The following is a 14,371-nucleotide window of genomic DNA, read 5'->3' on the forward strand; positions in this document are numbered from 1 at the left end:
AGTCTGCTTGCTCCAGTACTGTGGTGTTGGTAATTTTGTCTTGTCATGTGATGCCAAGGATGTGTCATAGGCAGCGAAGGTGGAAGCTCTCTATACGATTTTCCTGGCTGACATAAGTAGTCCAGGAGTCCAGTGCCATACAGCTAGATGCTGAGGACACATGCCTGGTATACCTTCAGTTTGGTGTTCAGGGTCAGCTGATTGTTGGTCCATACTCTCTCCCTCAGTTTGGCCATCACACCAGCAGCTCTGGCAATCCGCCTGTCAATTTCACTAACAAGTTATAGGTTGCTGCTGCTGATGGAACCCAGGTAAGTAAAGTGGTCTATGACTTCAAGCACTGTGCTGTCAATGCTAATCAAAGGTGGAGCAGGTACATCCTGGCCCATGACATTGGTGGTCTTAATGCTAATTGCCAGCCCAAACTCCCTGCAGGCATATACAAAATGGTTGATCAGCTGCTGGAGTGCTGCTTCAGTATGTGAAGTCAGGGCCACATCATCAGTAAACAGCAATTCTTTAATGAGGATTGTGCGAATATTGGTCTTTGCCCTTAGGCGAGCGAAGTTGAACAGCTTCCCGTCACTCCTGGTATAAAGATTGATGATTTCAACAGAGCCCTTGAATGCAAAATTCAATATCATGGAGAAGAAAATGCTAAAAAGAGTCGGTGCAAGGACACACCAAAAGCCTTGGTCAGATTGAGAAATGTGATGTATAGTGGTTTGCCTTGTTTTTCGCATTTCTCTTGGAGCTGACGTATAAAGAAGAACATGTCAACTGTGGATCTTTCAGCCCTAAAGCTGCACAGTGATTCTGGATAAATGTGATCGGCTAGGACTTGCAATCGAGTTAGAACCACATAGGCAAAGACCTTGCCTACAATATTCAGCAGAAAGATACCAGGGTAACTGTTACAGTCACTGTGATCACCCTTATTTTTATACAATAAGGTATGGTACCTTGTCTTCCTTCCAGCAGAGGCATAGGAGCTTATAAAGTGGCTTTAATAAGGCTGGCTTTCCACATTTAATGATCTCTGGTGGTATGCCGTCCTCTCCCGGTGCCTTTCCACATATTAGGGCATCGATTGCTTCGCAAACTTCAGCTACAGTTGGTTCTGTGTCTAGGTCTTCTAGGACAGGCAGGTCTTCAATGACGTCTAACACTACTTGAGTGACAGAGTTTTCTGTGGAGTACAGGTCTAGATAGTGTTCAACCCATTTGTTTGTTTTTGTCTGTTATTACATCTCCAGTCTTAGACTTCAGAGATGCATACTTCTTCATTTGCTTACCTATTGCTTGTTTAATGCCTTCATACATGCTCCTTATGTTGCCAGTGTCTGATGCCAGCTGAATATTGCCTGGCAGTTGAAGCCAATAGTCATTTGTGCAGCAACGAACAATTTGTTGGACCTTCCGACAAGCATCTTTCATGTTCCGTAGATTTTGCTAGCTTGGTTCGCACTTGTAAGTGATAAGCGCATTTCGCTTAGCGTAAATGACTGGCTCTGACACTAATATGCCAGCCTCAAACCAATCTACATTATGGCACTCTTTCTTGCCATAAGTCATGATGGCAACACTGTAGATGGTGTTTCTGAGGGAATTCCATCTTGCTTCTGCACACTGCTGTTGGTTGCTAGCCAGAGACTTTTCAAGCCTCTCTATGAGCTCCTTGTTTTTGCCTGTGTAAGTGGTCTTGCTGATGTTAATTTTTGGTTGACATTTCTTCTTGGAAAGATGGAATTTCTTTGGTTTGAGCTTTACCTTTGAGATAATCAGGGAGTGGTCAGTATCACAGTCTTCATTGTGGTAAGCTCTGGTATTACATATGCTGTTTAGGAAGTCATGTCTGGTGATGACCCAGTCCAGCTAGTGCCAGTGCTTTGACCTTGGATGTCTCCAGGAAGCTTTATTATATGACTTGTTCTGTAAAAAAGTATTTAAGACACACAGACTGTGATGACAGCAGAGCTCAAGTAACCTCTGGCCATTCTCATTCATCTTCCTATGCAGAGATGACCTAACACACTTGGCCAGGATTCTCGATCTGCACACACCCTAGGGTTAAAATCTCCCAAGAGGTAAATATGCTCTGACATTGGGATTCTGTTAACAATGCTGTCTAGGTGTTCATAGAACAGGTTTTTGACTACTGAAGTGGCTTTTAGGGCTGGTGCATAGATGTGCACAAGGTTTACAATACCTGCTGATGTGAAGAGGCGTAGGATGAGAACTTTCTGTGCCACCCATTATAGGTTCAATCATGTGGCGCAGGGGTTCATGACATCAAAACCAACTCCTTGTTCCCTGGTTCCCTCAACACCTTTCCCCTGCCACAAGAAGGTATACTGTTCCAGGGATCCACTGTCTGGTAGACTTGTTTCCTGTAATTCTGCTATGTTAACATGCAGTCTGTGCAGCTCATGATCAATTACTGCGGTCTTTCGAGTATCCTCAAATTCTTTCAGGTTATCGGACAGTCCAGTGCGCATTGTTCGCACGTCCTAGCTTGAGATACGAAAAACTGGGGTCAAGGCTTTTCCAGTGATATCTTCCTGGTGCATGGTTAACAACCTGCTTGTTGAGCAAAACTCTGAGCTCCAAGCACCCACTGAAGCAGGCAGGCTGTGGTGGGTCAACATCTTACTGGCTGGAGGGTGCCCGGATTGAGGCAGGCGATAATTGATCAATGGGACACGAAAACCCCTCCCACCGTTGAAGATCACCCGTGGCGTCCAGCTCTACACCTGTTGAGCAGGGACTTATAACCTGTAACTGCTGTCTTCCAGCGATCTATCCAGGGTACAGGCCTGGGCAACAGTATATGTGGGCCTTGTGCTGCCCAGACAATGGGGCCCCTCTTTCAACTGTGCTGACTAGATCCAAAGGAATGGAAAACATTACATTTGGAGCCAGCTTGGCTGTAGGAGTTTCTGGAAGAAGATTCAATATTCACATCCAACTGCCTTTGGGGCTCCAACTCCATATTTTTCCTCATGGTTACCTCCCAAAGCTTTTCCCATGCCTGTGTAGAGCCTCAAGGCAGCAGAGGTTTGAAATCAGTTTTCCTTCTTTTAGATGAGAGGTCCTCCTGGACTGATGAGACCCATCTGCCTGAAGAAACTGGTTATGGCACCAGTAATATGCCATCACCCCTTCTCCTGTTAGTAAAAACAGTTCCACCAGGCTTAGAAACTAAGCCACACATGAAGGCCAGGAGCTGGACTTAGTTGTCAGAGGTAGTGCTGGGTGGTATACCGGTTGATACCGAAAACCGTTTTTTATTTTTTTTATGATATGGATTTTTCTTATACCGCAACACCGGTTTAAATTGCCTAAACGACGTTTGGAATGTGGCGCAGTGGGAAACTGTTCAAGTTGGGACCTTTTTCACTGCTACACCGCTAAACACAGATTTGTTGCACTAGGGCTCTTTTTCACTGCTACACCACCAAATAGTGGGCGGTAGCATAGGAATGCTGTGCGGTGAAAATGGACAGAGAGCCTGGAGATACTTTAGTTTTAAAAGGTCAGATGTGTAAATACTGTTTCTATACTACTGGATAATACTGCAAGCCAAGTTGTACTTGTTTTATTTGTTTTCAATACAGTGTAATGTACCTGGGTACTGTGTAATAGTGTGACGACATGTTGACTTTATTCTCGCCGTTTATGTCAAGATTAAAGTCGACATGTTGACTTTATTCTCGTAATTTGTCATTAAAGTAGAACATCGTAAACTAAACTTCATCGTAAAATGAATATTTAATTTACTAGATTTTCTCAAACCCCGTCATAAGTTATATAGCACATTAAATGCTTTGTGTTAAGTGATTCTTAAACTGACTTCTTCTTGCACTAAGAGGAGGCGCCGGCAGCGATCTGTAGTCAAGAATACATTCACTTCATGATCTTCCTTCTCTCTGAACATTTAGAATGCTAAAATAAATACTTAATATAATTTTCATGGTGAAATGCATTAAAGCATGCATTAATCATATGGGGGCACGGCGGCGTGCCTGCCTTGCATTTGCATGTTTTTCTGGTGGGTTTACTCGGCGCTTCAGTTTCCTTTCAAAGTCATGTAGGATGTGGGGTTTTGTTGTGCTATATTGACCCTGCTAGTGTATGTTTTGCTTGTATTCATCCTTCGATGTGCTGGCGACTCGTTCAGAGATGGGCGCAACTCTGAATGGATGGCATAATTAAACATGTATAACGAAGATATTTTTAAAGTTCTGAACACTCCGTGGGCTAAGTTTATAACTAGTTTTAATTTCACAAAGACGTTTATTGTGTGGTGATTGGTTATGTGGTGAAAGAAAAAGGAAGGATAGGAACTGGGGTTTTGGTAGCCTACGTCAGATAGAGACAGCATGCATGCAATAAAGATAGCCCGCTCAGAAGAACATGCATTGAATTCTGTGTTCGTGTCTCCAACCAGCAGATCACAAGCCCAACATTTACACAATATTTAAGTTAAACCTGTGCGATAGCTATTCATACATCCAGTTTTCTGGAGCCTCGTCACACCTGCCATAAAGTTCTCTACACTGAACATACACCTGGGGACCCCTTACTGCGAGGGAGCAGCACTACTGCCTCACTACCGTGCATGTGTAATACCTGCTTTAATGAATTTCATCATGAAAATGATATCAAGTATTTATCTTAGCATTCTAAATTTTCAGAAAGCAGGAATATCATGAAGTGAATGGATTCTGTATGGTGATCACTGTCTTCTCTTAGTGCGGAGGAAGTCAGTTTAAGAAGCGTAGTGATTAACCACTGGGTCGGGGAACGTAACACAAAGCATTTAATGTGCTGCATTAATTTATGACGGGGTAAATTAAGTAATTGATTAAACATTGATTTTAGGAAGAAGTTTAGTTTACGACATTCTACTTTAATTATGAAGTAAACTATGAGAATAAAGTGGAAATGTTGACTTTAATCTCAACATAAACGGCGAGAATAAAGTGGAAATGTTGACTTTGTTCTCAACATATTGTTTGTTTTTTTTCTTCCCAGTATAGCTTAGCTTGAAGCAAGGTCCATATTAATGCAGTTTGCCTAAATGATGGTTCAGTTGGTAAAGATGTCATCACCAAGTTGCACTTGTTTCATTTTATTTTAATTTGGTGAATACTGTGTAATGCACCTGGGCTTGAAGTCTTGAAGTAATAGTGCAACTATCAGTAATAATACTATTATTTATTTTATTGTTATTATTTATTAGTTTAAATATTATGCAGTTTAATGATGATAAAGTTGTTTAAAAAGTCACTTTAACGTGTCAGTGGACAGAGATTGTTAACATTAACAGAAAGTGTAGTTGGTTTACAAAACATATTTACTATTTATTCCTTTTCTAAGACATATTCGGTGCAATACAATTTTTGACCAGCACTTCTGGATATTTTAGTAAGTCTAAATGCCTCTTTGTATGGTTGAAAATATGTTGTCAAAAGTTTGTTTTTGCAAAATTTGTTCAATAAAAAGGTTCTATATTTTGACTGCATCTGTCATGCAATGTGATACCTTCTCCATTAGTGCCACCCCCTTGAAAACTATCACTTTATGAGGCAATGCAAAACTGTATTAATAATTGTGTGCACATTAAAATGTTTTTTTGTACAGTGTACAATACTCTTGACAGTGGAATAGGTTATTCTTAGCCAGTAATTGCAGTGGAAAATGTGGTTAACATCCACTCATGCATGGGGAAAAAAATACCATTGAATACCGTGAAACCGGAATAATTTAGAAAAATACCGTGATATAGAATTTTGGTCATACCGCCCACCCCTAGTCATAGGCCATATGAGACACACGCCATTGGAGCTTGTCCCCACCACCACCCCTGGCTATGACACCCTTTGGAACCACTGTCCATATGTGTACTGTCGCATATTCTTAATGAAACCAGAAGCAAGCTTGCAGCTGAACATGCAGAGATGCTTCTGTTCTGCAAAAGATATCTGCCACTTACATTTCCAAAAGAGTCATAGACCTATCCAGTGGCAGGTGCTCCCCAATGGTTTTTGAAATGTATACCTTTACACCACTGAGCTATCTATCTTAAAAAATTCAATACCAGTAAGAGAAATATTTTTGTTATGTACTATTGCATCCCATGTTGAAAGACTTGAAACAATGTTGGTTTGGTTTGCATACATTAATTGTATGTTTTTTGTTTTTTTTTCCTGTGGAATCTGAGCCTTTTAAAAATTGGTGTTGTAATCTAATGTATGTAATGTACCCTACTTTGAGTTATTTTTCTTTTTTTTTTTTTTATTGAAATCACACAACATTCCATACAAATAGATCAATTTTTACAAAAATAGGATCGAAAACAAATCAAACCCATCCCCTGAGAAAGACAGCATGGCCAGCAGAGTAAAACTTAAAGCTAGTAAAAATAAGGTTCCTCAGTCAATTAAAAGCTTTTTCTAAAATGTTATTGATTAGATCCTGCCAGGTCGTGCGGAAACAGTCTACTTAAGCATGTTCTTCATGTCTCAAATTGGTCTTCAATATTGTTTACAAAATGACGGCTGTTTTTTCAAAGGGGAAGTACTCTTACGGTCTTACATAAGTTTTTTACCCTACTATTTACATGCTTGGAGATGCGATCATTTTTTTTTTCATGCCGACATTACAATGTAATCTGATGATTTTTCATTATAATCAATAACTTTTATATATTACCAGTAACGGCGTACTGCACGATAACGTGCAGTGAATACACTTGACATGAGCATTCCTAGTTTTCATACTCTTTCTCCGTCTCTGTTTAGCATTCGTTTGCTCAAAAGTTGATGCGCTTGCTGCTTCCAGAGCAGCTGCTCTTTTCTCCACCCTAGCGGCCCGCTGCTTCTCTTCTTTCGTTGGCATCTTTTCGCGTTAAAACTGATTGTTAGTTTTTGTGTTACAATTACTTAGTACATTTTCTTTCATTTTTCACTTAAGCTGGCACTTAAGTCTTCAATATGCCTCAAGAATGATTAGCGAAGGTGGTGGGGAATGGGTACGGCACCCATACGCATGCGATGCCGAGAGTTGATTCAACAATAAAATAAAATAAAAAGTAATACAAATCATCACCCCAAAAGCGGATAGTAGACTTCACGTAGTATATGTGTACCAAATTTCAAGTCAATAGGTGAAACAGTTTGCGAGCTACAGGTGATTTAAAATCCTGGACAGACAAACGAATAACCACGGTAGCGTATTATATATGTAAGAAGATTGATAAAATTCATTGTTTCTACATAAAAATGCAGTCATTTTACTTACAATGCAAATGTTTTCACCACCTAACAAAGCTTGTTAGGCAGTTAGTCTCTCTTGAAATTTGCGATTTCGCATAGGCTGTAATATATAGATAGATATATTGTGGAGTTAAGAAATTTATTGTGTGACAACATCAATTTTGATGAGCGGTCTATAGATTGTTTTTGATTAGAGAATTTTTCATATAAAACAAGTTGGTTTTGCGCTGTCAGTTTATTAAAAATATGGAAGAAAACATTCTAACGGTTTCCAAATGTTATGAAATATCTGTAAAAATCTTCACTTAGACGCGATTATTATTTCTTCTTGTGAGAGATTTTTCTCCAATATGAATTTAGTAAAGAGTTCTTTAAGAACCCGCCTGACTCAGGAAAACCTTCAAAACCAGATGCGCATTGTTGTTGATGGCAAACCTTTAAAAGAGTTTGACCCACTACCAGCTGTGGAATTCTGGCTGTCATCTGGCAACAGGCACATCACTCATAAAAAACCTGAAAAGTCATCAGCATCCACTTCTGCAGGACCATCAGTCCAGGAACCATGCAGTTCAGCTCAAGCAGAAATGAACAGCATTCAGCCCATGCTGCCTGAGATTGTAAAGATTCTTGGGGGAGAAGATGTTGCAAGACAAAAGCTGAAGAACATGGCAGAAAATTAATCAGAACAGTGTTCTGTTATGTAACTGTAATATGTGAAACAGAACAAGTGTAGCTATAATGAAGGCATTATTTATTAGTGAGTTAAAATGATAAGGGAATCTTTTATATAATGTTCTAGAGCAAGGTATCAAAATACTACTCCCTGAAAGAACTTTTTTCAGTTTTAAAATGGAAGGCAGTTTTGGTATCATTAAAAGAGATCAGAAAAAAAAATATTTTTCACTTTTGTTATTTGTTTATAGGCAAGTGAATTTAACTGGCGGACAAGTGGATTTTCTAAGTTTACTTGTCTGTGGACAAGTAGAAAAAAATTAGATTTCCACACCCCTGACCTGGTAACATACTAAAAGGGGAAAAAAAGTTAAGAACCACTTTGTCTAAACTATTCAACTGTTTTTCAAATATGATTTTAATAATCATGTTTTACTGGCTAGGGGTAATAACTGAAGTTCAATGAACTTTCATTAAAAGTTAAAACCAAATTATTAAAACCAAATCTGGATGTTGTAGGACTGTCTTGGCTGACACGCCTCTGCAACATCGCATGGACATCAGGGACAGTGCCTCTGGATTGGCAGACCGGGGTGGTGGTCCCCCTCTTTAAGAAGGGGGATCGGAGGGTGTGTTCCAACTACAGAGGGATCACACTCCTCAGCCTCCCTGGAAAAGTCTATTCAGGGGTCCTGGAGAGGAGGGTCCGTCGGATAGTCGAGCCTCGGATTCAGGAGGAACAGTGTGGTTTTCGTCCTGGTCGCGGAACAGTGGACCAGCTCTATACCCTTAGCAGGGTCCTGGAGGGTGCATGGGAGTTTGCCCAACCTGTCTACATGTGTTTTGTGGACTTGGAAAAGGCATTCGACCGTGTCCCTCGGGGAATCCTGTGGGGGGTACTCCGAGAGTATGGGGTACCGGCCCCCCTGATAAGGGCTGTTCGGTCCCTGTACGATCGGTGCCAGAGCTTGGTCCGCATTGCCGGCAGTAAGTCGAACCCGTTTCCAGTGAGAGTTGGACTACGCCAGGGCTGCCCTTTGTCACCGATTCTGTTCATAACTTTTATGGACAGAATTTCTAGGCGCAGCCAGGGCGTTGAGGGGGTCCGGTTTGGTGGGCTCAGGATTGGGTCACTGCTTTTTGCAGATGATGTTGTCCTGTTTGCTTCATCAGGCCGTGATCTTCAGCTCTCTCTGGATTGGTTCGCAGCCGAGTGTGAAGCGGCTGGGATGAGAATCAGCACCTCCAAATCCGAGACCATGGTCCTCAGCCGGAAAAGGGTGGAGTGCCCTCTCGGGGTTGGTAGCGAGATCCTGCCCCAAGTGGAGGAGTTCAAGTATCTCGGGGTCTTGTTCACGAGTGAGGGAAGAATGGAGCGTGAGATCGACAGGCGGATCGGTGCGGCATCCGTAGTAATGCGGGCTCTGCATCGGTCTGTCGTGGTGAAAAAGGAGCTGAGCCGCAAGGCGAAGCTCTCAATTTACCAGTCGATCTATGTTCCTACCCTCATCTATGGTCATGAGCTATGGGTAGTGACCCAAAGAACGAGATCGCGAATACAAGCGGCTGAAATGCGTTTCCTCCGCAGGGTGTCTGGGCTTTCCCTTAAAGATAGGGTGAGAAGCTCAGTCATCCACAGTTTACAACCAAGTATTCACAGCTATAAAGACCTCTAATGGAGTGTGGTATGCTGTCTTTAACTTGTGTTTATGATCTGTTCTGTCTACAAGTCCGAAAGCTGACTGGAAACAGTAAAGCTAGGCTGGCAGCGAGCCCACTACTGACAAAGACTTTATTATGTAGGGCTGGAATTTTAAACTGTCAAAAAAAAAAAGAAAAAAAAAAGAGCGGTGGAATTGCATTTAGGTGGGCACTAAAGGTTGTCAGTTTTCTTTCCAATATGTACTGCAGGCATCCTGTTGGTGCTTGCACAAAAAATGAGGTTTCACTAGATGGTGCTGCAGACTCATGAATTTTTCTTTGTGTTATAAGCACAGCAAGCCAATTGTTCCTAGAGTCTTAAATCCTTCTTTTACCGATTTGTGCTATTTGTGTCAGGGTGTCTTTGGATGAACTGGCATCTCATCCGGGGTTTGCCCAAATTATTTTATTTATTAGGTTTCCATGGATTTCATATTCATAAGTGGCTTGTACTATAATATGCTGCCTGTATAAGCAGTGGTGGTGGTGGCTTGTGCAAACTTCAGACATCTGACCATGAAAGTAAAAAAATGCATAAAAAAATTGATAAAATAAGAAAGGAACTATGCAGGCATGGCTGTGCAAGTGTGGAGAACATTGTACTAGAAAAAACCTTACAGCCCAATTATTTGCACATTACAATAATTCAATACCTCATCGACACTGACTTATTGGCAAAGCGCCACAATAACCTGCTTTCTCTCAAGAATACTCTTCAATAGGTACTTTTGTTACAAAATCTTATTAATAACTATGAATTACAGTTGGCACTTAAGGCTGATTTCAACTCAAGTGAAACTCAAAGTCAAAATTAAATTGATTATTTTGGAATGACAGAGACATAGCAACCAGAACCATTCTTCTTTTATTAAGGTAGATGAAATACTACATATTTTGTCATTTCTCCAAATAGCACAAATGTTACCTGTAACCAAAAATAAAAAAAGAAACTCACAAGTAGCATATTATGCCTTTCAACAAGTATTCAAAAACTTCACTTTACCATGCATTGAGGACCAAGCATCTTGAGTTTTTTTTAATGATGAATCTGTAAACTCGGAACAATAAGTATTATCAATGATTGCCTGTTGAATGTGGTCAAAATTAATTATTATTAATGAAATAGCCTATGATTTTTAATTTGTTCGGATGATGATTGACAAGTCAGCACTAATGGCAACATCTAATTGATTTATTTTGATGCATATTGTTCATTTAAAAGTACTCCCAAGGGCTTTATTTGAAAGGCCCAAACACCCTTTATGAATATTGATTAAAAAATCTACATTCTTTTCTTAGATGATCCAAATAATTTGAATAGGAACAAGAATTGCACATAAAGAAAACATTAGCTTTGAAAGTTGACTAGTATCCTTCTATGGCAAAACTAATTTCTAAACTGTTTACACTGTTATTAAATTTTAAATACAGTCAAGAGAAGATTTATGACTGACCTGAGTTAAAGCCCTTCACATTTACAGCCAAGGGCCAAAGGAACCATACACTGCACTGTCCGAGTACACAGCAAGGATGTTATGTACTACACTAGCATACAGTGTAGTAGGGATATTATGTGCTGCATTTATGTGCAGTGATTTGTCCATCTTATCTGTGCAGGCAATCTTCCTTGTTTGCAGCTTCAGGTGTACTGGTCTCTTGGCTGTCTTCCTTCATTGAAGGGATGCTGCATTCAGTGTTCCAGGTCTGGATCTAAGCTTTGAGACTCTCCCTCCACTGCTGCTCTACAACATCTGTGCAATCTGTATTGTCCTTTGCCTGCGCACAGTCTTAGCATCAGCTCTGTTTCACACTGCTCACTGTGGTCAGTGATAATTCAATCTGCCACTTTCCCCACCTCCATGAGCCAGTGATGCAATGCCAACCTTTCAACTGTCTGGCATCCTTTTCAGGTTTGATTCCTGGGTTTCCGAGCTAGGCTTCCCTTATGTCTGTAGTAAAAAAAATAATGATCTGAAATTATCTACATAGTTCTTCTTATTAAAACATTTTGATGTTTGGTGACTTTTGATAACTATTTTTAGTAAGAAATGTAGTGAAGCTTCCACTTATTAGTATAGTTATTTGCTAGTGTGATGCTGCTAATTATTAATTTCTTGAAATCTGTATTTGTTGAAGTCTTTGCTGAATTGTTTTTTTTTTTTTTTTTTTAGATGTTTTTGATTGGGTTGGGTGTATTATTGTTTCTTTTTTTCTTTCTTTATTTATTTACTTTCTCTTTATTATGTTTTGCAGAGGACATAGAGGTTGACGTGGAGAGTACTGTATTTGTCTCTGCTGACTCAGAAAGCGTGAATTGTTCACAGAGTGAAGGCGACCACAGCTACTCAACTCCTAGTCATCCTTGGTTGTGATAATGTGGTCTCTAGTTCAATGAAAAAAAAACTTAAAGAAGACATCTTCAATTTATTCTTTATTTTGTTTTAAAGAAAAACTATTTGGAGGACAAAACCTTCCTAAGCACTTAATAACTGAAGCACAGTTGCCAGCAGATGGTCTTCACTTCCACAAATAATCAAAAATAAATAAATAAAACATGAATTTGTACACGTAAGGAAGAGGATGCAGTTAGTACTAATATTATCACTGTTGTTGGAGGTACTATTTGGAGCTAAATAGGGATGCAAAATAGCAATGGTCAAAGTGGTACACCACTTTACCTAAATGAAGAATTTGTTTTTCAGTGGTTATGCAAAAAACTAAGTACAGTGCTCTCATTTAATATCTTGACTCATCTGTGTTTTTGCTTCACTTAAGATGTTTTCATTTTGTCTTCTAAAGAAACCGTTTTGATGCTTTTTGTTTTTGTTAGTATTTTTAAACAGTTACCCAAAATAGCATTAAAAATTAACATACATTAATTATTTTGTCTTTCAAACAAGAGACTTCTAATCACTGCGTTAGCAGAGGTAGAAATACATTTTAAAAAGCAAACAAATAGAAAAGTTTTATTGAATGATAGGTACATTTCCTATTGTAAGGCTGGAGGCACATTTTTGGAAGTATATAGTATGTAAGCTTCTAAATTCAAATCAAATCTGTGTGCTATCCTTTTTGTGCAATATCATATTTCATACCACAATAATGCTACAATTTTGTTTTGTTTTTTTTTTTTTGGTAAAAGTCATTCAGATGATATCAGTTACTTCCATTTGTGACCAGTTCTGACCTTCTTTTATGGGGAACAAAGCACAATTTAATACATTTAATGGACAGAAATATATGAGCAAATGTGTTTAGATTATTGAGTTAGTGATGATATCATAACTGCCATCTCCTCTGCTGTGAGAAGTGATCAGTATGGCACATATCAACTAGCAAAACATTGTCAAGCTAAGGTAACTAGTGAAACTGTCCTTAACATTATCAGAATTTTACTTACAAGATGAATGAGATTGTTGGCATTGAACGTTTTCTTATTATCCTCAATTTTGTCCTCAGAACTGTTGGGTTCATAAAAAAGCATTTTGGAGAATACAAAACCTAGATGTGAAAAATTAAATTGTAACAAGAGCAGTATTGATTTAAAGTGAAAGCTTCAGATTCACCAAGTATACTTTTTAAAGCAGTATTAGCATTTATAAATTAAAGTAAAATTACAACAGTTTAAGCACTGTTATGACCAAAGTTATGCTGAACTACTTGATTTTTCCAAAATATAGGGAGTTTTATATGCAGTATGTTAAAGTTCCATTATGGCAGGTCACTAAAAATATTACTATACACATTTCCTGGGCAATGTCCGTTCAACTAATATGTCTGCTTGGGCATGCTTACAGGTGAAAATTGTGACATGCAAAAGTTTGGACACCCCACTTAAAATGTCTGTTACTGTGAATAGTTAAGTGAGCAGCACTGAAAGGCATACATTTAGAGATGACATATTTCTTTAACTCTTTCTTTAAGCAAGATTGCATTTTTATTTCCATTATTCAAAGGTACAAAATTTCAAAGAAAATGAGAAAGGCCTGAAGCAAGAGTTTGGCACCTGATATGGGCAATACTTAAAAACACCCCGTTTGGCAAGTGTTGTAGCTTGTGGCTTTTTTTAGCCAACTAAAAGTCTTTCAGTTCTTTCTTGGAGTATTTTCACCCATTCACCCTTGAAAAAGGCTTCTAACTCTGCAAGATTATTGAGATATTTTGTACACACTGCTATTTTGAGATCTATCCACAGATTTTCAATGATGTTTAGGTCGGGGGACTGTGAGGCCCATGGGGAAAAAAGTGAACCTGCACCTCTTGGAGTATTCCTTGTAGATTTTGAGGCGTTTCTTGTTGTAGGACCTACCTTCTTTTTAACTTCAACATTTTCACAGATGGTGTGATATTTGCATCCAGAATTTGATGGTATTTATTTGAGTCCATTCTTACCTCTGCCAATGACAACATAAGCCCAGAGCATGATCAATCCACCCCCATGCTTAATAGTTGGAGAGGGGTTCTTTTCCTGGAATTCAGCACCCCTTTTTCTCCAGTCATACCTTTGTACATTATTTTGACTTCATTGGTCCACATGACTTGTTTCCAAAATGCATCAGGCTTGTTTAGATGTTCATTTGCAAACTTCTGGCATTGGATTTTATGGGTATGACACAGGAAAGGTTTTCTTCTGCTGACTCTACAATGAAGGTTTTATTTGTTCGGGTATCGCTTAACACTAGAAAAGTGCACTACCAGAGTCTGCTAAATTTTCCTGA

General features: G+C 39.3%; 1 protein-coding gene across 2 annotated transcripts in view; it reads left to right on the top strand.

Moving 5' to 3' along the window:
* mxd3 (MAX dimerization protein 3) overlaps positions 1-13,881 on the top strand; it is a 111,514-nt gene extending 97,633 nt beyond the window's left edge. For both annotated transcript variants that reach the window (XM_051933565.1, XM_051933566.1), the window contains exon 6: positions 11,907-13,881. In XM_051933565.1, coding sequence (XP_051789525.1) covers positions 11,907-12,025 — 119 coding nt within the window. In that variant the 3' untranslated portion in view covers positions 12,026-13,881. The remainder of the gene's footprint in view (positions 1-11,906) is intronic.
* Positions 13,882-14,371: the final 490 nt, after the last annotated feature.

This window comes from Erpetoichthys calabaricus, chromosome 11 (genome assembly GCF_900747795.2).
Source record: "Erpetoichthys calabaricus chromosome 11, fErpCal1.3, whole genome shotgun sequence".
NCBI lineage: Eukaryota > Metazoa > Chordata > Cladistia > Polypteriformes > Polypteridae > Erpetoichthys > Erpetoichthys calabaricus.